The 23,712-nt window shown below is 42.4% G+C and overlaps 1 protein-coding gene across 1 annotated transcript in view; it reads right to left on the reverse strand.

The window, feature by feature from the left end:
* DISP2 (dispatched RND transporter family member 2) overlaps positions 1-23,712 on the reverse strand; it is a 55,021-nt gene that overhangs the window by 25,387 nt on the left and 5,922 nt on the right. Inside the window, 1 exon segment of the mRNA XM_042472504.1 lies at positions 10,464-10,688. Within this exon segment, the coding sequence (XP_042328438.1) occupies positions 10,464-10,688 (225 nt within the window).

Here is a 23,712-nt window from a genome sequence, read left to right on the forward strand (position 1 = left end):
GCTATGATTTAACTAAGAACCAGAATGATGCCAGCACTGGTACCAATCTAGTGTCCAACAGGAACACCATCCCCCACTGTGGCACTAAAGCAGAGAAGGCATTCAAATTATTTTATTTGTGTGACAACCTAAGCACATCCATCAGCAAATTTGTATACTCAGCTGCAATGTACTAAACATAGGTCAGATTCATTGAACGTCAGCCCAAATGTTTCTGACATCATAGTAGAATGATCTTTGAACTGATAATTCAAGCATTCTGTATTTGAGACATTCTGTATTCTACAATAAATGTACGTTTCTCAGTTACTGATAGTAGTCTTAATCTCTCTGATGAAAATGACTGGGTACTAACAAAATTCACTAGCCCTTTCTAGATGATGAAATATTTTGGGGATGAACAGGAAAGCCAGAGAGATATGTCAGCAGCAATTTATGCATCCCCACATTTGGGCAGCCTGTTAAGATGATTTTCTAAGGAACAGATTCTTGGCCAAGCCCATTTAATCAAGACAATCCTTTAATTTCATTACCTCATTCATTCACATTTATGGCCCATGGTGATGATCCAATGAACAAAAGCAGCAAAAGAGATGCGAAAGGAGAAATTAGGTTCCCAGTGAAAGGACTCCAATAGTGATGTTATAGCTTTATGTAGGCAAAAATGTCCCCCCATTCACAAAACAGCTACAGCCTGCAGCTTCAAAGCTGTAGTCTGACAGTTCCATTTTGTTTAGCCCAGCTGGATGTAATCAGAAAAGAAACAAAAAGAGTGGTTCAGTGAAGCAGACAACAAAGAAGAGGTGGGAGTCAACACTTCTGATTTGGCACCACAGCTGCTTGAATGCCTCTCCTTATTTGTCTCCCCTATCACTTTCCTAAAGCAATGCAAAAAGGATGCCTGTGTTGATTAGAACCCAGAAGCCTTCATCTAAGAATCAGTAAAGAATAATAGAAACCAAGAAACAACGTAGAAAGCTATGTTTGTGTCTTAACAATCGTATATAGCTGGAACAATTGAGATGTTATGGCAGCTCTCATCTGCATTTTGTTCTTCTCCATCTTGGCATACTCTACACACCTCCTGCTGGATATGGGATTTCATAATTAATATCCAGCATTGGGTATGTTTTGAGATGTCATGATGACCTATGGAAACTAGGAAGTTACACATGAAAGGAGTTACGCAATCTGAGGACATGCAGAGGCCTAGCTAGTACTAAAAAAAATGCTAAATGAGTTTTCTGATCCCTCTGCCCCCCCCCCCCCCCGGTCTTTTCATGTCCTTTTGCAATGGATACAAAGGGAGTCCTATTGCAAAGCAAATCAGAGACCACATCTTTCACCTCAACTCCTGACATGTTCCTGTTCACCCTTTCTGCCCAACCATCTGGGATTGTGTCAAATGTAATCAATGTTTTGTGACTCTGGAGTGGGGGCCATCAGTCGTTCCAGATCCCTTTTGTCATTTCCATGGGGAAACCATCTAAGTCTTTGTTACTCTATTTGGTAAAATCAAACATGGCTCAAGGGCATGAAATGGGATATAAATATCCACCCCAGCTATAGCCATGTTGTTCACAGATCAGGGCTCTAGTCCACGCTGTCTGTGTAACCTGAGCCACTCCCCATTTTCCGTGGTTCTCTCTTCAGCTGGTAATTATTGCCCTCTTCATCTCTGAATTCCTCTCTATCCAACCTTCCATACCTTTCTTTCTCATAGCCTTGCATGGTTCTTAAGGCTACATTAATATTTGTCTGTTTGCATGCATCATAGCACACTTCTAAATAAAACCCTTCTGTTCACTGAAACCAGAGTGCTCTCTGAAGTTAGAACAGGTATAAATAGATGAAAAGATCTCTAATGTCACTCTCCTCTTGTAGGCCTCCTTTTGAGCTAAACTTTCCTCAAAATTTAAAGGAGACACTACTAAGAAGGACCCCTAATGTCTCCCCACCTTTTAGGGTAACATTTCTAAGCTTAAAGTGATAAAAGGAAGTTGTGTGCAGCACTGAGTGATGGGCATCTGTGACGTCATGTACCCACCCATTCTTCCACTGCACAAAAAATTAAAATAGCTGAACCCACAATAAAATATAAAATATGGTTATATATAAAGCTCAGCCTACGAGGAAAGCAATGGCAAACCTCCTCTGATTAAAACTTAAAAAAAAAACCCTATGAAAGAGTCACCAAATGTCAGAGCTGACTTGTAGGCATGTAACAATCAAAACTCTGTCCTTTAGCCAAAAGTCTTGCAGAGTGGTTTTCAAAGACAGTCCCTGGTCTCAGGTATACAGTGTAAAGTTAAGATGTGACACACAAAGAATAAGGATGAGAAGGGAGGAAGTAAAAAAAAAAAGGTTCGGTTCTTAAAATGAGCAGATAAGATAAAAATGGTTCATGGAGTTTACTGAGGTGTCTATTAGAAGAGTTAAAGCATAATACTAAGGGCCCTTCCACACTACACAATTATAGTCCTACACTGTTTTAACTGCCAGGGCTGCATCCTATGGAGTCCTGGGGGTTTGTGGTTTGGTGAGCCACTAGAGCGCTCTGGCTGGAAATTCTAAATACCCCCACAATGGAATGATGGCAGTTAAAGTGGAATCATAGCACAATAACTGCAGTGTGAAAGAGTTTGGGAGCTGCACACCGGTTATGTGTCTTTCCTTCCTCCCTCAAAAGAGGCTTCTCTCTGCAGTGAGATTCATCATCAAATATTGACATAAGGAATTCCCCCCCCCCAACTAATCTACAGCTTTGTGCTGTTAATCACATTTTTGTATAGGTTTAATAAATTATACCACTACCGCATCCCAGGACTCATAGCAGGAATTTTCTGAATAGGATATTAATATGAAATTGAAAGAAAAGTAGAGAATGCTGGGAGAACACAATGTTTAGAACAGGGAGGACTGAATATGAGTGGAGAAAGGCTCATTTCTTTCCAGCCAGACTGATATAATACAGCGACCTGATGGAAGAGATACAGTATATATGGAATGGTATCAACACCTCTACACTGGTATAAGGATTTTTACATAAGGGCAAATCCTAGAACTTCACACAGAATTGTCTGGATTCACCTTGCATCTTATCTGCATGACTTTTCGGTTTTCTCCATAATTCAGCTAAAGGAAAGAATTATAGCACAAACAGGCAACCCAAAACACAATAAATGTAAAATATAGGTACAGTTATAATGCTTACTTATTCATTATTGCTCACATATTTCTACCAGGTTAAAGACTGGCTCTTTAAAAATCTTGCATGCCTCTTGTCAAGCACCCCCTCAAGATCCCCTCTTTGTGTGCAGCTGGCTTCATTTCACAAAGAAACGTCCATATGTATATGTTGGTGAGGTGAGGAGAAGTATCACTATCTGACTACATGATCACTTGACTACACCACTGAGGAAGGGTGGGTTCCCATGTGGACTAGAATCAAAGATCAATTAAGCTATAACTCTGAAGAAGCAAACAAAAAGTACTGTGTGGGAGACTGAGTCAGCAATGACATCACTTTGTTACAATGGCACAACATTTAGAAATGTTGGCTTCTAGACCTGCATGTTATGTTCCTCAAGGATTTCTAAATAAATAATTACCCAGTAGTACCTGTTATTGAGTCCATTTATATGGAAGTGAGAAAAAAGTAAGGTTTTATGTTCATGGATTTTGTTTTCCATGGGGGTCCTGGAACCAAACCCCAGCAGATAACAAGGACCCACTATAAAAAAAAAATGGAACATAGTGCTTGCAGAAAAGCCATCACTGTTGCTCTTCTCAGTTGTGCAACGGGCTGCTGTCTTCCATACTGTCTCTTAACCTTGTCTCCCTGCCTTATCCTCTTCCTTTAGAATATTTTTTTTAAATCCCCACATTTTCCACGCAATTCCGGAACTCTGATACCATGACGGAGGTTTAAAAAGAAAGAAAGAAAAGAAATAGAAAAAATAAATAGAGGTAATGAGAGTGCTGGGGAATAGTGAAGAGGAGTGGGGACAGAGGGAGACACTGACACTATGTGACTGGCAATTGTACCATTGCCCTGGGAGTGACATTTTACACCTGGGGAATTGCACTTCCATGTCACTGAAAGGTTTTCCTCATCATAAAAGGAAAGGATTTGGGATACAGCAGGTATGGGTTGGAGGCATCATTGTGCAATAAGTGTCTCCACAGCTGCTTCTTTCCTGATGTAAAAGTGATTTAAAAGCCACATGTAGTAATGTCCTAAGGTGCTGATCAGCACCCTCAGTCCAGTGATTTATGATACAACCAGAACTGTGGAAAACAGTAGCAGGATGCAATAAACTCTTTCATTGGGCATGTTTTGGTGATCTTGGATGGGCTGCCCACAGGATGCTGTCTTATGTGTGTCTGATTATTGCTCCATCTAGTCCAGTATTGTTTATTATGACTACTGAGGGTTCTTTGTGGTGGTTGTGGGAAGCTGGAGCACTCAAAGTGTCTGAAGGGCACTACACTGGAAAGAGCCAGGATGGTTTAGTGATTTGAGAATTTGACCACAACTCTGGAGACCAGGATTTGAATCTCCACTCAACCTTGGGAAACCACTGGGTTACCTTGGGCAAGTTAAACTCTTTCAGGCTCAGAGAAAGGCAAAGGCAAAGGCAACCCCCCTGAACAAATCTGGTCAAGAAAGCTCCACAATAGGTTTGTTTATGGTCACCATAAGTTTGAAACTACTTGAAGGCAACATCAACCACATCCACATCGGAAAAGATCACATTGGACAATTATGTTCTTCTTTGCCCTTTTGGTCCTATCCACAGTTTTACTAGAGCTATCAATTCACAAATGATCTTTTTTTAAAAAAAACAAACAAACACAAAACAAAACACAACAATCATTTCCATCTTTTAATCCATCAAAACTTTCATTAATTCATAATATATTTGCATGCTACAAAACCTCAGCAGTGGCTTGATGGGGATCTTGAGGGAATGTTTGTTTCTCTGAACCATGAAATAGCACACAGGTTTTTTTAAAATACTACTAATTGATATTAAAGGAAAGATGGCCTTTCCTTCCTTTCTAAATGATGTCAGCCATAAACAAAGTGAGAGTACATCAATACTGTGGAAGACCCAGGTTTAAAAGACAAATACTGAGCACAAAAGAGCCATGCAGGTTTGAACCAAAAATCACCACAGCCTAGCATTCTGTTCTCAGAAATGGCTGTTTCAGAAGGTTATGAGCAAGACATGTTAGGCCTCAGCCCTTGATTTCCAGAGGTATACTGCCTCTGAACATGAAGGCTTCATTTACAGAAATAGAATTTTAAGAACCTAAGAACCACCACACTGGGACAGACCAAATTGAAAGACTGTCTTCCAAGAACATTTTGCTTCCTGAAGCAAACAAGAAGATGATGCCTCCTCCCTGGTTTGTAAGCAGAAACTGACTGCACTGGGCAATGAATTTTACTTCAGCATTGCCAATGGGAGAGTATCCTTTGCAGTACTTGAGGCACCCCAGGCTTCCTTAGAGGGCCCAGAACAAGTCTGGTGGCATACACAGTTCTGTCATGCAACAGAAGAAAACAGCTGGAAAATTCAAAAAGAACAGCTGGGAAGCTCCCAGTGCTACCTCCCAACATTTTCTGCTTGAGGCAGTTGCTCCACCTTGTCTAATAGGTCCTTCCAAGAATCTAAGTAGTCTACTGTTCTTTTTCCATAGTAGTCAACCAAATGTTATCATAAGCAGATCATGAATGCCATTACATCCTCCCACTTATGATCCCCAGCAACTGACTGTTTGTCATTAATTGCCCCACCTTCATCCATTTTGGAAAAAACTCAGCACAGTCTGGGATAACTTAAGAGCATTGCTACTAACACAGTTAATTCCAGTGGTCTTTGGTTGCACATTGTTTGTAGCAACAGCTTAAATATTTCACTTTGTAAGACAGATTTTGTTGCTGTTATGTGAATTCAAGTTTGTTTATTTATTTATTCATTCATTTTCTTTCATTTATATGCCACGTTTCTTCCAGAGTGAGATTCAAGGCAGCTTCCAAAGAGGATATTTTCAAAATAAATCTTACAAAAATGTAAAAACAATTTTAAAATCTCCATATTATATGATATTTAGAAACCATGCAAATGTAAATGAACAGAACACACATCTTAGCAAGACCCAGCATGATGTAGTGGTTTGAACTATGACTCTAGAGACCAGGGCTCAAATCCAAGATTGGCCATGGAAACCCCTTGGGTGACCTTGGGCAAGTCACACTTTCTCAGTCTCAGAGGATGGCAATGGCAAACCCTCTCTGAAGAAAATGCCAAGAAAATCCCATGATAGGTTCGCCTTAGGGTCTCCATAAGCCAGAAACGATTTGAAGGCACCCAGCAAGAAACAACAACTCAATAGGAACCTTCCCTGCTTTCCAATTAGAAGTCTGCTTGAACAAAAATATATTTGTCTGCCAATGAAAGGAAAGCAAAGGGGGTCTAAACTGGCCTCCAGTGGAAGGGAGTTCCAGAGGGTGGGAGCAGCCACTGAGAAGGCTCTCTCTTTTGTTCTCACCAGGTGAGCCTGTGATGGTGGTGGGATCAAATGAAAACCTTTCCTTCTGAATCTTAAAATTTTGGCAGGTTTGTATGGGGAGGTATGATCTTTCAGGTAGTCTAGACCTAAGCTGCATAGGACTTTATAGGTCATGATCAGCACTTTGAATTATGCCTGGAAATGAACTGGCAGCCAGTTAAGCTGTTCTAGACACAACATTTTAGACCCACTGGAGTTTCCAGACAGTTTCCAAAGACAGGTCCACATAAAAAGCATTACAGAAGCCCAAACAGGAGGTTAATCAAGCATGTGTCATTGCAGCCAGATCTGACTTCTCAAGGAACAAGTGTGCCCATGCTGATCTGACTAATCAAGATATGGGAACAGCTAGCACACTAGTTTTAGCTGTGCAAATGCACTTCTGGCCACTGCTAAAACCATGGCATCCAGGCTCAGGGTTGAATCCAAGAAAACATTCAAGCTGGGAGCCTGAGATTTTTTTTGGGGGGGGGGCATCCAGCGCAGGCAGAGTCCTTGTTCCCTGATCTGACTTATGGTGAACCTGTCCTAGGATTTTCTTGATAAGATTTATTCAGAGGAGGTTTCGTGGCCATTCCAGAAAATGTATCTTGAAGTTTTCTCTCCATCAAATTGAAATGAGGAAAGCGGCTTATGGGTGAGCCCTACTATGGCCTCTACATGGCTAGATCAGGGGTGTGGGATGGCTATGGGGCCCTAGAACTTTATGTGCTTTCAAACCCTCTGATGAACAGGGTTGGGAGGAGAGAGATATCCATATGACATTATTTGGATCAAAATAGGGTTACAGTTAAATTTATAGATCTCTCTTTTTAGAAATATTTTTATTAAGAATTTCCAAATACAGTTAAAATACAAGTAAAAAATTAACATACAAAGAAAGGGGTGGGGGTGGGGAACCCCCCAAAAATACAAAGAAAAGAAAAATAGTAAGAAATGGTGATAGAGAAAAGAAGAACATATTATTTGCAACTTGCCTCATGGCGATTTTACATAACTGGATAGTGTAGCTTCTTCAAAGATCATTCCCATTTATGTACTTTTATTGCTTAACCTAATCTACTAATTGTTAAAACCTAAAGTCAACCTGTTATTCACTTGCATGTCCACCACATATGATAAAATGATCCCATCTGTTGCTTGCATTTCCAATATGAGTTTGAAACAGCTTTGTGCATTTTGGCCAATTTGTTTGGTGTCAAATATCATCACCACACCAACTTATATTCTCTTTTAAATCATAACATAATGTAAATTTGATTCACTTCAACCAAAGTTTTTTTCATTGATCCAAATGTATATTACAGTTGGCCCTCCATATCCACAGATTCTACATGTATGGATTCAACCATCAATGGCTTAAAAATATATTTTTTAAAAAAATCTAAAAAGCAAAGCTTGCTCTTGTCATTTTATATAAGTAATACCATTTTACTATGGCATTGTATATAATGGGATTTAAGTATCCACATATTTGGCATCCATAGGTGATCCTGGAACCAAACCCCTGTGGATACCATGGGCCCACTGTACATCCAAAACTTTGTAACCACTTTATCATACTGTGGTTGTATTGGTCTTCTTCCATCTTCATTTTTAACAAGAGTCTTTGCCAACCCTCTCAATGGTGAGCCCAGACATCTCTCTCAGACAAAGGTCTGGAAACCACGCCCTATAAGGGAACTGGGTATGTTTAGCCTGGGCAAGAGAAGATTAAGATCTGACATAATAGCCATGTTTAGTCATATTGAGAATGGAGCAAGCTTGTTTTCTGCTGCTGCAGAGACTAGGACACAGAGCAATGGATGCAAACTACTGAAAGAGTGATTCCACTTAAACATTAGGAAGAACAGCCTGACAGTAAAAGCTGTTTGACACTGGAAAATATGTGGCGGTGGAGTCTCCATCTTTGGAGGTTGTTAAACAGAGGTTGGATGGCCATCTGTCAGGAGTGCTTTGATTGTGTCTTCCTGCATGGTAGGGATTAGATTGGATGGTTTCTTCCAACAGTCTATGCTTATATGATCTCCCTGACCAATTAATGGCTCATGAAGTTAGCCCAGTAGGGGAGCTCTCTTTAAAACCATGTTCCCAGCACTTGCATCCCACATCCAGTTTTCTCTCTTCCCAAAGGACTGCTGTTGTTGTGTGCCTTCAAGTCATTTCCAACTTTTGGGGATCCTTAGACAACTCTATCCTGGGATTTTCTTGGAAAGTTTCTTCAGAGCAGGTTTGCCACAGCCCTTGTGGTCTCTTCCAGCTCTATGATTCTATTCTCTGAGGCTGAGCAAATGTGACTTGTCTGAGGTCACCCAGTGGGTTTCCAGCCCCATAACTCCAATGAATTGATTTCCCTCCTATCTTCTTTCTTAAATATCCAGCTCTCAAATCCATACACAGTAACAGGGAATACAATGCTTGTATGAGTCTAACTTTGGCACTCAGTTGTCTATCTTCACTGACAACAACTCAAAGAGCCTGGCAGCTGATGGTGATGAGGAAGAAGAGAAAACAAGGCTGCCTTCCCCCCCCCCCCCATCCTGGACTCCCCTTCTGTTGCATTGCTTGCTCAGGGGAATCTCTGGGCAAAATCTTTGGGTCTCTTCTTGGGTTCCTTTTGTTTGCAGCTGGGCTTGGGTTTGGTTTGAAGGACCGGTGACAGACAGGCAAGGCATCCAATGGGTGGACTCTGAAAGAGACCCTTCTGCTGGGCGAGGGTGATCTTCTGCTTGCAGCCTCTTCAGGCCAGACCCCTATCCTCCCTCCCTCCCCCCCCCCCCCCCTCCCCCCCCTCCCCCCACTGCAATCTGGGTTTCTGTCGCCTCCTGTGTGGGAGATGACAGAAGAGAGAAAGGAAGGAAGGAGGGAAGGAAGAAAAGAAGAGTCGCAAGTAGCAAGTACATTTCTATACCACTTACTTATGTACTAAGTGGTTTACAAAGTGCAAGCCAATTGCCCCCAACAAGCTGGGTATTCATTTAAGCAACCTATGGAAGGATGCTAGGCTGAGTCGACCCTGGAGCCCTAGCTGGCATTGAACTCACAACCTTGTGGTTTGTGAGTGAGTGGCTGCAGTACAGGCATTTAACCACTGCGCCACCAGAGCTTGGGACTGGGGTCTGGCCTGAGGGGGCTGCAAGCAGAATATCACCCTCACCCAGGAGAGGGCTTTCCTTCAGGCTCTACCATTATTATGGTGGCTGGGTTCCTGTGTGTGTGAGAGAGAGAGAATTGCACTCAGGTGATCTTTGCACCCATTCTTGCACCCAGCCCAAACCTCCAAGATTTTGACAAGATCACCTGGGTGATGCAAGCTTTTCCAGATGAGCCCCATCCATCCAGTCTTCCCGGAAAGCAACACCAAAGGATCCCTTTTGCAAGATTTTGTCCAGGTACAAGGTTGCCTGGGTGCAATGTTTTCCAGGCAATCCCTCCCCACTCAAGCCCCAGCCTTACCAGCCCTGAAAAACGAAGTGAATCCAGCCACGCTGGGGTCCATGCTGGGGCCAGAAGAAGGAGTAGGAGTAGGAAGAAGAGGAGGCAAGGCTGGATGCATGTTTCCCAACCCTTCCTCTTTGCAATAAATCCCAAAATCTGCAACGGCAACTTTTGCAAGGCAGGGGACCCAGTGTCGGGGACTGAGGTTGCCTGCAGGCTTCTTGGAAGGAGCAGCAGGTCCTTCCTTCCTTCCTTCCTTCCTCTCCTCCCTCCCTCCCTCCCTCCCCTCTTTCTTTCCTTCCTTCCTTCCTTCCTTCCTTCCCTCTCTCCCTCCCTCCGACTCCTTTGTCTGGGAAGAGGCTGGCCATGTTGGTGTCTCTGTCCAGGGGGAGGTGAGGGGCTGCAATGGGCTGCTCAGAAAAAGGGAGGGACCCTTTGCCTACCTGGAGGAGCAGCCTTCTTCCTTCTCCGGCCGCCTGGCCTTTCCTCTATCGCTGGCCTCCTCCGTCGCTCCTTCCTCCAAAGACTGGGCATTCCCAGCCCCAGCCCCGTCATCGGCCATGGCCCTCGCTTTTGCAAAGGGGAAAGGCGCTGTCCGCAGTTCTCTGGTGCTGAAACCAAGCTCTGGCTGGCTGGCTGACAATGCAGAGGCAGCGCATGCGCCAATCCTGGGAAGAGAAGCAATTGAGGAGAGAAGGGAGGGAGGGAGGAAGGAAGGAAGGGGGAGCCTGGCATGTGGCCCAATGGCAGCCCAGGGAGAGGGCTGGAGGGAGAGCCCAGGTGGGGAAGCTGCTCTCCTAGGGCTCAGGAGGTCATCTCTAGGGGGCGCTCTAACACACAAGCTGTGGGTGGGTGGGTGATCCATGGATGGGAATCCCCTCCAGAGGAGGGGGATGAGATGAAAAATGGGATGGTGAAGAGGTGATATGATATAGCCCTGTTTAAGTATTTGAAGGGATGTCATATTGAGGATGGAACAAGCTTGTTTCTGCTGCTCGAGAGACGAGGATATGGAGCAATGGATTCAAACTATAGGAAAAGAGATTCCACCTCAACATTCGTAACAATTTTCTGACAGTAAGAGCTGTTCCTCAGTGGAATATGCTGACTTGGAGAGTGGTGGACTCTCCTTTTTGGAGGTTTTTAAACACAGGCTGGATGGCCATTTGTCAGGAATGCTTTGATTGAGAGTTCCTGCATGGTAGATTGGGGTTGGACTGGATGGCCCTTGAGGTCTTCCAGCTCTATGATTGTGTGTGGGGCACTGCAGAGAAATGTAGAACAGGATAAAAGAAAAGAACCAAAAAGCACTCCTAGACATATAAAACCATGCTTCTTAGTCATGCTCCAAATGGAAGACATTGTGGGAAATTCCTCCTGGGGAGAAGTCGAAATTGTGAAGTCGAAGGCTTTCACAACCAGCATCCATAGTGTGTGTGTGTGGGGGGGGGGGGGGGTGGGCTGTGTGACTATGTTCTGGAAGGTTGAAATGTTGGGTGTGTCCAGGAAAATGAAGAATGTCTGGTCACCCTGCTTTAGAGTGACCAGATGTCATAACTGAAAAAGAGGACAAGGCACTGTGGGGCATTCCAGAGAAATGTAGGACATAAAACCCAAAAGCACATTGGACATATAAATCCTTATTTTTAGTCCTGTCCCATATGGAAGACAGTTTGGATTTCCTCCTGAAGAATCAGATTAGAAGTGAGGGCATGATAAAACAAAAGCCAAAAGGATTCACAGATAATATAAATCTTAGTCTTGCTCAAAATGGAAGACATTTTGCAGTTCCTCCTGAACAGTAGGTTACAAGGGAGGACATGACCAAAGAAAAGCCAAAAGCACTCATAGAAATATAAATTCATGCTTCTTAGTCATGCTCAAAATGGAGGACATTTTGAAAATTCTTCCTGGACAGGTGTTGGATGTGTCCAGGAAAAAGAGAACATCCTGTCACCTTGCCTCAGGGTGACCATATGTCATAACTGCAAAAGAGGCACTCATAGAAATACAAATCCATGCTTCTTAGTCATGCTCAAAATGGAAGACATTCTGGGATCCCTCCTGGACAGAAGGTTGAAATGTTGGACATGTCCTGGAAAAGGAGGACATCTGGTCACCCTGGCTCAAAAATCAGACATGAATGTTTGGCTGCTTCTTTATCTCTTTCTCCCCTATTCCTAGAGGTCTCAATGTTTCAGGTGTGTGGAGAAAAGTAAAACTGTTTGCTATGAAGAGGGTTAACCTTGTTGGCTATGTTTGTTGTTGTTAGCTGCCCTCGAGTAGACCTTGACTCAGGGCATCCCTGTGGATGAGACATCTCCAAGATCCCTTGTCCTCCACTGCTTTGCTTAGGTCCTATAAAGTCAGACCCATGACCTCCCTGACTACATCCATCCATCTTGCATGGTGTCTTCCTCTCTTTCTACTTTAGCACTACCAAGGGCATTTCTATACTGCTTATCAGTGAACTAGCACTCCCTAAGTGCTTTACAGTGTGTACGACAATTGCCCCCAGCAAGCTGGGTATTCATTTTATTGACCTATGAAAGGATGGAAGGCTGAATGGACTCTGGAGCCCTTCCTCAGATCCAGCTTAGAACCTTGTGGCTGCAGTACTGGCACTTAACCCTGGTGGCGCAATGGTTAAATGCCTGTACTGCAGCCACTCACTCAAAACCATAAGGTTGTGAGTTCAATCCCAGCGAACGGGCTCAAGCTCAACCCAGGCTTGCATCCTTTCAATGTAGCTAAAACGAGTACCCAGAATGTTGGAGGCAATTAGCTTACACTTTGTAAACCGCTTAGGGAGTGCTTAAGTGCACTGATAAGCAGTATGGAAATTCACTTGCAATTGCTATTAACCACTGTGCCACCAGGATTCTTTGTTGGGGTGCCTGCTTTGTTGTTGTTGTGTGCTTTCATGTCCTTTCTGACTTATGGCAACCCTAAGGGCAACCCTGTCCTGGGGTTTTCTTGGCAATATTTGTTCTAAGGAGGTTTGCCCCTGAGGTTGAGAGCATGTGACCATAAAAGTTTTGTGGATTTTGGATGTTACTGTATTTTGCTATGAAATTAATATCTTTTGTGAGCAAATCTCCTTACCCTTGTTGTTCCCCAAACAGGGAAATGTTGCTTTGGGGTCTGTAGCTTCCAGAATTCCCCAGTCAGTGTTGAAAGAGAGAGAGGCTTCTTGGTGGCTGCCCCAAGACTTGAGAACTCACTTCCCAGGGAGGTCAGAATGGCCCCCTCCATGTAGTCCTTTCCTGAAGGAGGCTAAAATCTTTTTAGTCAAACTAGGAGTTTTAACTGAATTATTCTTTTTTCATACTTTATTTATTATAATTATTCGGTATATATATAAAATAGGACAAACTAAATAAATCCATACAGTTCATTCACTCCCCCTCCCCATTATATTTTTATATCTAAAAATCATATGTCATCATTCATCCTGATAAACTCATTCCTTCTATACATTCATTATTTCCATTGGTTTTCACATTCAGTGATTTCTGATTTATTTGAAGTCTATCTGCATTATCTTTCATTTTCTGTTCCCTCTTCATCTTTTTTCCATTGGTTCTTCCAGTGAGTGTTGTCTCTTCTCCTTTTTCATTCCAAGTATTCTTGGTGAAAGTTATATAGTGTTGTTATCTAATTCTTACTCCAGTAACAATCGTATTATTTGTTTTGTTTTTCTTCCATGCCTTTTTTCTGTCTTCAGTATCTCACTTTAACTGAACTGTTTTTAAGAACTTTTAAGAAGTCTTTTTATTGCATTTTATTCTTTTGTTGAAGCTGACTTGTTTTAATACTACCAATAGTTTAGTTCTATTTTAATGTTCTCTTTTGTATGTTTTTAATTGTATCATTCTTTTAAAAAGTGAGTGTCACTTCTTGGGGAAAAGCATGATAGAAATAAATATAATAATAATAATCCCACCTCTCCCTGCCCCAAATAGCCAGTGTTAGTTATAAAAAGTAGTAATGGCAATCAAAATGATTCTATGATTCTAAGCATCATTCGTTTAATTTCTGCTGGAAAAATTCATTCTCAGTCCCTGTGAAAACCCTGTAGGTGGAAAGGTTAGGAAAAAAGATAGGAGGCAGACCAAAAGAAAAGGTGTTGACTCAAATGCTTAGCACTTACTTTCCTATGAAGGACATGATGTGGAAAGCTTAAGGGGACATTAAAAAATATTTCAGAGGTTATACATTCAGTAACTATGTGAGTTACAACACTAAGATGTTGCACAATCAGTAACTATGGCACTGTAATGTTGTGAAGAATGCTCTGTCAAGTTTCTCAAACAGATAAATACATTTATTGAAAAGTCAGTATCTTTTGGAAAACTGGAGCTTCAGAATATTCACACACATGGTCAGTCTCATTCCAAACAACAACTGCCACTCCCAAGTTCACATAATGATTTATAGAAACACAGAACAGGTGAATGAAGAGAGAGGATGTAAAACTAAAAGAAACATACAACATATATCACAGGTGCCTTATAGATGGGCCTTTGGCCCGCCCTCAGTATGTACTAGGGGTTGGCTGAGGATGCAGCGTCCAATCAGGCCTCACCCCTAGTATGTACTGGGTACGTCAAAATGGCAGCACCCAGTACACATGGGCGCCACCATTTTGATGTGGGGGACGCTTAGCATCCGCACGTCATGACACAGTTATGAAACTGCAAGTGCGCCATTGGTGCCTTGTGGCGTCATAACTGCACTGCAAAAAGAACCCACTTTTTGCGGGTTCTTTTTGCTGCACGAGGGAGCCGCGTGGTTTGTATGCTGTGGCTCCCTCACGCAGAAAACACGGGCGCCGGCAGAGTGCCCTTTTTGGGCACTTGAATGCTTTAATTCAGCAATAGGGAATTTTGTGGCCTTTCAGTTCTTATTGAGGCAAACTCCCACCAACACTTACCACTAGCCATGCTGGCTGGAGGGTGAAAGTGAACTCGAACAATATTTGGAGGGCCACTCATTTTCAATCCCTGGCTTTTGATTTGTGAAACATTTTGATGGATTTGTTTTTCTGACTGTTGTGAGTGATGGCCAAAACCAGGCCATCATAATGAGCAAAATAATGCAGCCCTTTTTGGAATCTAGCAGTGGATCAATACTTATGTAGATTCAGTTGATTCAGTCGGTTTACTCTGGTTGGAGGGGACAATTGGATTCAGGCTTAAGTGCTGGACTTAAAAAAAATAGTCCTGCCATTGAATGCTTTGGTACTTTGCTACATAAAAGTAGTTGTACACCATCTTCATGATCCCTCTGACTTCTGTGTGCTTGGCCCTTGTCATCATGAAAATGATATGTTGCATGTTTCTCATATCATTATAAAAATAGCAAAAAGGAAAAGATTTCTAAATTGCTGGAGTGGAGAAAGCACAGTAATCCACTTGCCTTTTTGAATAAGCTCTTCCTCTCTTAATACTGCAGAAGTCTTAAGACAGCATAAAGAACATAAGCCTTTCTGCAACACCACTTTGGAGACTCTCTCTTAACATAGGATAATGAGATTTACTGAGCAGTCCTATACATATCTACTCTGAAGTAAGTTCTATGGTGTTCTATCAGACTTACTCTCAGACAAGCTTTTATAGGATCACAGACCTAATTGACTGGGGGTGGAGTCTTGAGACCAGGGTGGGGTTAAAGGAAAATGCTGGCTAAGAAAATATTTCCCTCTGTGATTCACATAAGGAACAGAGAGCAATGGGCAGATCCAAGATTGCTTAATGAGCTACTTGACAGAAAGACAGCCTAGGATTTGGTTTGAAGTTAAAAACCTCTGCTTGCTGATTTATTTTCTTGCCTATTCTCACGATGCTTTTTAAAAAGTTATTAAAAAAAAAAGGGGGGGGGGAGAGCTGCTGAAATGTATAGGCAGATTGACTTGACAAGCTTTTGTAAACATGTCATTATATTTTACACTTTATGATTTTATGGAGGCTGAAATCTATTGTGATGGCTTGATTCCAGGGAATAAAGCTGAGGAGTGCAAGCTAGAAGGACTTCATTAGTTCCTATTCTCAGCTCTTGACTGGTGTGGCACAATTCTAAACAACCAAAAATAAACAAATTCAACAAGCAGAATGTTTGGTGAATATTTGATATATGCACGTATCTGGAATCTCGTCACCCTGACATGTTGAAGTGCATGTTGCAAGTGTCTAGGGGAGAAAGCAGGTGGACAGAAAAATCAATGGGAGCAGAATGTACATTTTTTATCACCTACTTTGTTTACATGGACATAATTGATTCTTCCCTCATGAGTCCTTCCTGAATCTTCGTTTGTGAAGAAAAGCCAGAGATAATTTATTCTTTGTCCCCTACCTCTTCCCTATCCCTCTACTGACATGCATTCTCTCTGCTGTCAGGGATTCACTTTTGAATCTTGCAGTTGGTTGCCTTCAAGTCATTTCCAACTTATGATCACCCTAAGGCAACCCTATCATGAGGTGTTCTTGGCAAGTTTCTTCAGAGAGGGTTTGTCATTGTCATCTTCTGAAGTTGAAAAAGTGTGACTTGCCCAAAGTCATCCAGTGGGTTTACATGACTGAGCTAGGATTCAGACCCTGGTCTCCAGAGTCATAGTCCAATGCTGAAACCACTACACCATGCTGGCTCTTGAATCTTAGGTGGACTTTAACTGGAGGCTATAGCAGTGCAGAATCCCTAGCTCAACAGCTCCTACATGGGGCTGCTTGAAGTGAGCCCTTTCATTGAACACAGTTGTAGCACTGTGAGTCCACTCTAACTGCCATGGCTGTGCCCTTGGAATCCCTGAGTTTGTAGTTTCTTGAGGCACTGGAGCTCTCTGGTTGGGAATTCTAAATGTCTCTTCCTAAGTTGCAAATGCCAGGACTCCATAGCATGGAAGCTTGGCAGTTAAAGTGGAATCAAAATGCTATAACTGTGTAGTGTGAAACAGTGCCAGCACCCCTATGCAAAGTGTTTTTGTTGGCTAGGAAATTGAACTGTTGATGAATGGGAGCTGTGAGAGAACTGGAGCAGCCCTGTATTCCCTTCTTTATTGCCCTATTAACTCCCTTGTTGTTTCCATTTCTACATTTCTCCCCTGAAATATTCCACAACAATTGTAGCTTCTCATGATGATCATCCCATCCTGCCATCATTGTCTTTCTCTGTTCACCCATGTATGCATCCAAAGCCATGCATGCATTATATGCATCATACAGCATTTTGTGGGAAACTGTTAAGGGCCAACATGCTATGCCAGTATTTTTGGTCATTTTTGCCTGGCATTGTCTGCCACAAAGCTGAGAGGAGACATTTAGAGAGTTGTAGTCAAGTAAAGGAACTCTCTCAAGCTCTGAGGAAAAATTCATGTCGAAAATTGGCATTATTTCCATAAAAGGGCAAAGCCACTTTTAAAATATAAAAATAAACTACTTTTCCTATGCAGAAAAGTAGTTTATTGTTATATATTGATGGCTCAGCTGACAAGAGTTGCTGTGCATGTTCATTGGCCCGTGCTCTGTTTTCATTTTGTACTGATGTCTGAGTGGAGCTATATCTTTGCTGCATAGATGTATATGGCCTTTCACCCATGGGCACTGTGATACATGCTTAAGGGGCATCACTGTGCTGAATGAACAACCCTGAACCACAGGGAGGGTAACGCTGTCACTTCCCATCATATTCTCTCTATTTGTTTCTTCCTTTTACTACAAGCTCTTGCCACTGCAGTCTTGGACATCCTTTTAAGTACTAATAAATACTATAAGTTGTGCACAGGAGGTGGTTTATTTGGAATTTGTAAAATGTCTGCTTGAATATTGTCTGTGGCTCTGCTTCAGCACCTACCTTGTGTTCATAATATGAGAAGCCTACCCATGCCCAGAAAGCTCTCTGTAAAACAAAATGTTTTTATAATACAATGCACCTGTACGATATGTGGGCTTGCGGTATGTGAATTTAATCTTATGCTATGGCAAGCCCTGGAGGACAAAATGGTGTGTATACAACAGGCATGCGCACACAGGAGAGTGCCACCATAGAAACCAAAGGAACTTGAGCATACGTGTTTTTTCCCATACACCGGGGGGGGGGGGGGGTGGAATGGATCCTTGAGTATAGGAAGGGCCCACTGTACCATGGGCAGCTGTGTGATCCCCATCTTTTTTCCCCCCAGTCCTAAAGATCTCCAGGATGGCAGACGGTTGGGCTGGATGGTGCTTGTGGTCTCTTCCAGCTCTATGAATCATAGAAACATAGAGCTGGAAGAGACCACAAGGGTGACAATATATGCAATAGATAGGTAGATAGATAGATAGGTAAAGTCGAAGGCTTTCATAGTCGGCATCCATAGTTTTTTGTGGGTTTTTCGGGCTATGTGGCCATGTTCTAGCAGAATTTCTTTCTCACGTTTCACCAGCATCTGTGGCTGGCATCTTCAGAGAATGCTTTACCTGGAAAAAGTTGGGTGTATATATACTGTGTGAGCTTGGGAATGCAGGAGTGATTTGCATGTGTATTGTTTTGTGTTGATGGCTGGCCTCAGCCTGGGAGGCTAATGCAAACGAGGATTAATGTCTGCTAATTGGTGGTCAATTATCTGCTGGGAAAGCCCCTGACTCTGAATGGTTTCCCATTTGCATTTGCTGAGTCCTTATTTTGCTGTTCTTCAGGACTGGTAGCCAAATTTTGTTCACTTTAAGGGTTTCTTCTTTACAGTTGAAATTATCCAGATGTTTGTGGATCTCAGTGGCTTCCCCGTGCATCCTGACATGGTAGTGGTTGGTATGGTCCAGAACTTCAGTGTTTTCAAATAGTATTTTATGCCCAGGATGGTTTGATGCCCAGGATGGTGTGGGGAATATATAGCTCTGTTCCCCAACTGGCCAAGGTTTAGGAGGCATAGCCAAGAGACTGCTTTTTTGGCCTCCCTCTTCTTGATGGTAGAGTGGGCCCTGCATATAATTTCCAGAGGGTCCTGGAGACATCCTTCCCCATATGATACTACAACCTGCATGAAGAGTTGATTACCTGGGTTATGGGAAGGCCTGGTATACCTGGTATGCAGATGTTCCTTTCAAGAGCAAACTCCTCATCCATGCAATACACAATAAAGCCAAGTAATAACAATGCATGAATCTGTCTAGTGACTCACTCACTGAGCTGGCACTCAAATCTCTTTTCACACTCTGAACACTAATGTGTTATTATTACACAGTAATTGTCCATTTGTGACAGGCATTTGAGTGACATGTATGTCAGGACTAATGGTACTCATTACATGATTTTAGGATTGAGGGGTGGGGAAGAGGTTCTTGAACTACAACTTATGACATCCTTGACTACTGCCTGGGACTGATGGGAATTGGAATCCAGGTTCCCCATGACTAGTTTGGCAATATGATTTTGGTTTGCAGTTGTAAGATCAGGACTTTCTTCTCCCAGCTGGGACAATTTTAGGGCATTTTTCAACCTTTTGAATACATGAATAGTGCAGTGGGCCAGACTTGAAAAATCATCATCATGATTATATTCAGATCAACCCTCCCCCAGGAAGGGGTTCCAGTGCCGAAAAGCAGCCACTGAGAAGGTTCTCTCCCCACCAACCAAACCTTGGAGGCTGGTGAGACGTAGAGAAAGCCTTCCCCTGAAGAGCCTAAGACTTAGGCAGGCTCATATAGGGAAATATGGGCTTTCAAATAGTCTGGATCTCAGACTATTAAATTAGACTTGTAATGGCACAAGTTTGATTTATGCCATTGTAATTCTCCAACAGGATGCCAGTTGATGTCTGACATCCCTTATATTTCTAGACTGAAGATCTCTCTCTCTCTCTCTCTCTCTCTCACACACACACACACACACACACACAATATCAAATTTCTTTAAGCTGTGTGTTTAAGTGTAAGAAGCAAACTGGCAAATTACAGTTCCTGTCAAACAATCAAAATGGCAGAGCATTGTTTAAAGGCCCATTTGTATTGATTAAATGGAATTACATAATTGCTCATCTGTAAAGATTAATGCAAGAGCTGAGTGAGTCAAGATCTCACTGCTCTCTGCAAGCCCCAGGGGGAGGGTTCAGTATTTTCAGCATGTAATAGGCAGTATGTAATGAACCCACAGACTTAAATGCATTCATTTATTAATGACACTCAATGGGCAATAGATCTTGCAGCTATTGCCAAGATCCTGCTGAGAACTCAGTTTGCAATCCCAGTTTTGCCAAAATTCTGATTGCCAGGACACAACCCTGAACTCTATCCCAAGGAATTTTGCTGTCTGAGTCAAAGGACAAGATGGCACTACCTCCAATGTACATACAGAAGCCAACTGGACCAGCAGCTGAACTGTGCTTCAACACCAGCAATGGACCAACATCTTGCAACACCCTGAAGGCATGGGGCTAATGTAGGAGGTGAATGGCAAAATGTGTATATCACACAGATTCATCCTCCAATAGAAGAGTGTTGCGCCCGGTGGCGCTGTGGTTAAATGCTTCTACTGCAGCCACTCACTCAAAACCATAAAGTTGCGAGTTCAATACCAGCAAAAGGGCTCAAGCTTGACTCAGGTTTGCATCCAGCTTGTTGGGGACAATTAGCTTACAGTTGTAAACTGCTTAGACACTGCTAGTTCAGTATGAAGTGGTATATAAATGAAGCTGTTTGTTTGTTTTGCTTCCATTGTTGGTCCTGCTAGCTGTTGTGTCTAATATTACTGTTAGAGCTAAGATACAATGTAGCTGCTGTGCCTGTCACCTGATCTTCCTTCATCTGCTGTGAAGCAATCCTTAAATTCCATTCAAAAAGCAGGTGGGTGAAGAGGTTGATCTGAAAAAGGCCAGATTACACAACAGCTTGCTGCAATGTTGACATTAAAAAAATAAAGTCTCTGCAGATTGCATCCTGGCAACCAGATTCACATTCATAAGTATCCCCCACCACCACAAAGCAGTGCAATGAAGTGAGTGTGATCTTGATTCTGTAATGTGTACTGATGACTGGTCACATGGAAAACTGTTGCACTAAGAATGAGACCAGTAGGGTGAAAGAAAATTATTTGGGGGGCAGGATGGAATTAAGAGCATGCATTTGAGTTTTTCCATGTTTCTTGAAAGGCAACTAGTTCTGGATGTGACAAAATTACCCTAGCATCTATGCCAGCTGGTATCTTCCCTATCAGTGATTCTACATTGGGATTCATCTGAATTTTAAAGGAGCTCAGTAAAGTGCTGATGTCTGTCTCTAAAGTAGGTTCAGTACTTTTAAAGTTCAGATTAAAATTCATGGACCCAGTGACAGAGAAACCGCCAATCACCACTGCCTAGAAGAGGGATAGGGAACATTTGGCTTCTAAATGTGTTGGCTTACAGGTTCTGTCAGGTGCATCCAGGGACCCAGCATGGTCAAAGGAGTATGGGAGCTGTAGTATAAAACATTCATTTTCAAAATGTCCTGTTCCTTGTAAGGTCATTGTCGCCTCCTTCTCCTCCTGTTCCTACAAAGAACAACTTTTATTTTTGCTAAATGCTGGAAAATATGGAAACCAGATTTATTTGCAAACTTGCATTGGGACTATTCCTTTCACTTTTTTTTTATTCCACAGTAGTATGCATGTGTCCCTGTTTTTATTCCTTATCTCCAGCAGCAACACAGGCAAATGGACACAAAGACTCGCCCAACGGTTTCCATAAGTGGAACTTACAACTGGAAACAGGGAATGGCTCTTTCCAAATGCATCCCTCTATTGTTTCTGCTTCGATCCTGTGACTTCTCCAGGTTCAGAGCATCATGCTCTGTCACCACTGCCAGCAGGGTGCCTTGCCTTCTGCAGAAGCAATCGAAACAGCCTGATGGACTGCTTTGCATCTGTCACTGTCAACATAACTTGATTCAGCTACTGCTCTAGGCAGCCTTCCAAAAAAACAGCCACCACTGAGGGTGCAAGGAAGGAGCAGGCCAATGCATATGGACAGCCTCCCCCTTAGCTTTTTCTGCCCATAGTTATGTCACTCTCCAGCTCTCTGACTTTGATGGATGCCAGGGCTGTGCAATCTAATAAATGTCACATTACTCACTCTCTCCTGCCGAGCTCTGTGTCTATGGACTGTTACTCATTCCTCTCTTGTGATTCACCTGTCAAAGCACTGTCTGTGGAGGCCTCTGACTATCTGATGAGAGGCTGGAGGTCTCTACTAGTGGCCATTTTCTCTATTGTTCCCTTTGGCTGCTGAAAAGCTTCAGGAACTGTTTATTCTTACAGGAACTTTCTGTCAAGCACACATAATTTACATCAATGCTCATTTCCCCTCAAAGGCAGGTTTTTTGTGTGTGTGAAGTTCCAATCTGCATCTGAAATTTGTTCAGTGCAAGTATGTTGGTGAAGAACTACTGAGTTGACCTTTGATAGGCTGACTTGAAACCGTTGGAAGGGCATGGTTCAGCAGTACAGTAGCTGTTTGTTGTTAGTTGCTCTTGAGTCAACCTCATGCTGACCTGTGGATGAGCCATCTCCAAGACCTTCTATCCCCTGTAGCCCCAGGTCAGTGCCTTCCCTAATCAAGTCTAACCATCTGGCATGTGGTCTTTCTCTCTTTCTATTGCCTTCCACATTTCTTAGCATCATTCCCTTTTCTAATGAGTCATTTTTCCTCATGCTGTGTCAAAGAACAACAGCCTGAATTTAGTCATCTTGGCTTCCAGAGAGAGTTCCAACTTGATCTGTTCTAGAACCCATTTGTTTATCTTTTTGCCTGTCCACACTATCCTCAGCACCCTTCTTCACTACCACATCTCAAATAAGTTGACTTTCTTCCTATAGGCTTTTTTCTCTGTTCAGCTCTCACATCCATACATGGTGATGGGGTATATGATGGCTTTACACTTTATGCTTTGTCTTTACCCTTTATGATTTTTACAGTTACGTCTTTACACTTTATGATCTTGTCCAGTTCTTTCATAGTTGCCCTTCCTTATCCCAGTCTTTTTTCGGTTTCCTGACTGCATTCTCTGTTCTGATCAATATTTGAACCAAGGTATGGGAATTATTCAATTATTTCAATTTTCTTGTTGTCTATGGTGAATTCTCATAGACCTTCTGTGGTCATTTTGTTTTTTTATGTTCAGCATTAATCTTACCTTGGCATTTTCATCTTTGACCTTCCTTAGTAATTGTTCCAAGTCTGTGATGTTTTCCGCTAGCAGTATGAAATCATACATCTTAGATTGTTGATGTACTGTCCTCTTATGATGTACTCCTCCTTCTTCTAAGTCTAGCCCTGCTCTTCTTATGATATTTTCTGGATACAAATAGGATGGTAGAATGCAGCCTTGCCTGAACCTTTTTCTGATTAGAAACCATTCTGTTTCTCTGTATTCTGCTCTGTTAGCAGCCTCTTGTCCTCAGTACATGTTATGCATCAGACTATCAGATATTGTGGCACTCCCATTCCTCTTAGCTTTTCATGATCTATACAGTCAAAGGTGTTGCTGTTGTTAATAAAGCACATGCAGATTTTCTTATGGAATCCTCTGGTGTGCTCCATTATCCAATGCATATTTGCAATGTGATCTCTAGTGTCTCTTCCTTTCCTGAATCCAGTTTGCTTTTCTGGGATTTCAATCTCCATATATGGTAAGAGGTTCTGCTGCAGAATTTTGAGCATGACTTTACTTGAATGGGAAACTAGTG

Source organism: Sceloporus undulatus, chromosome 1 (genome assembly GCF_019175285.1).
Source record: "Sceloporus undulatus isolate JIND9_A2432 ecotype Alabama chromosome 1, SceUnd_v1.1, whole genome shotgun sequence".
NCBI classification, from domain to species: Eukaryota; Metazoa; Chordata; class Lepidosauria; order Squamata; family Phrynosomatidae; genus Sceloporus; species Sceloporus undulatus.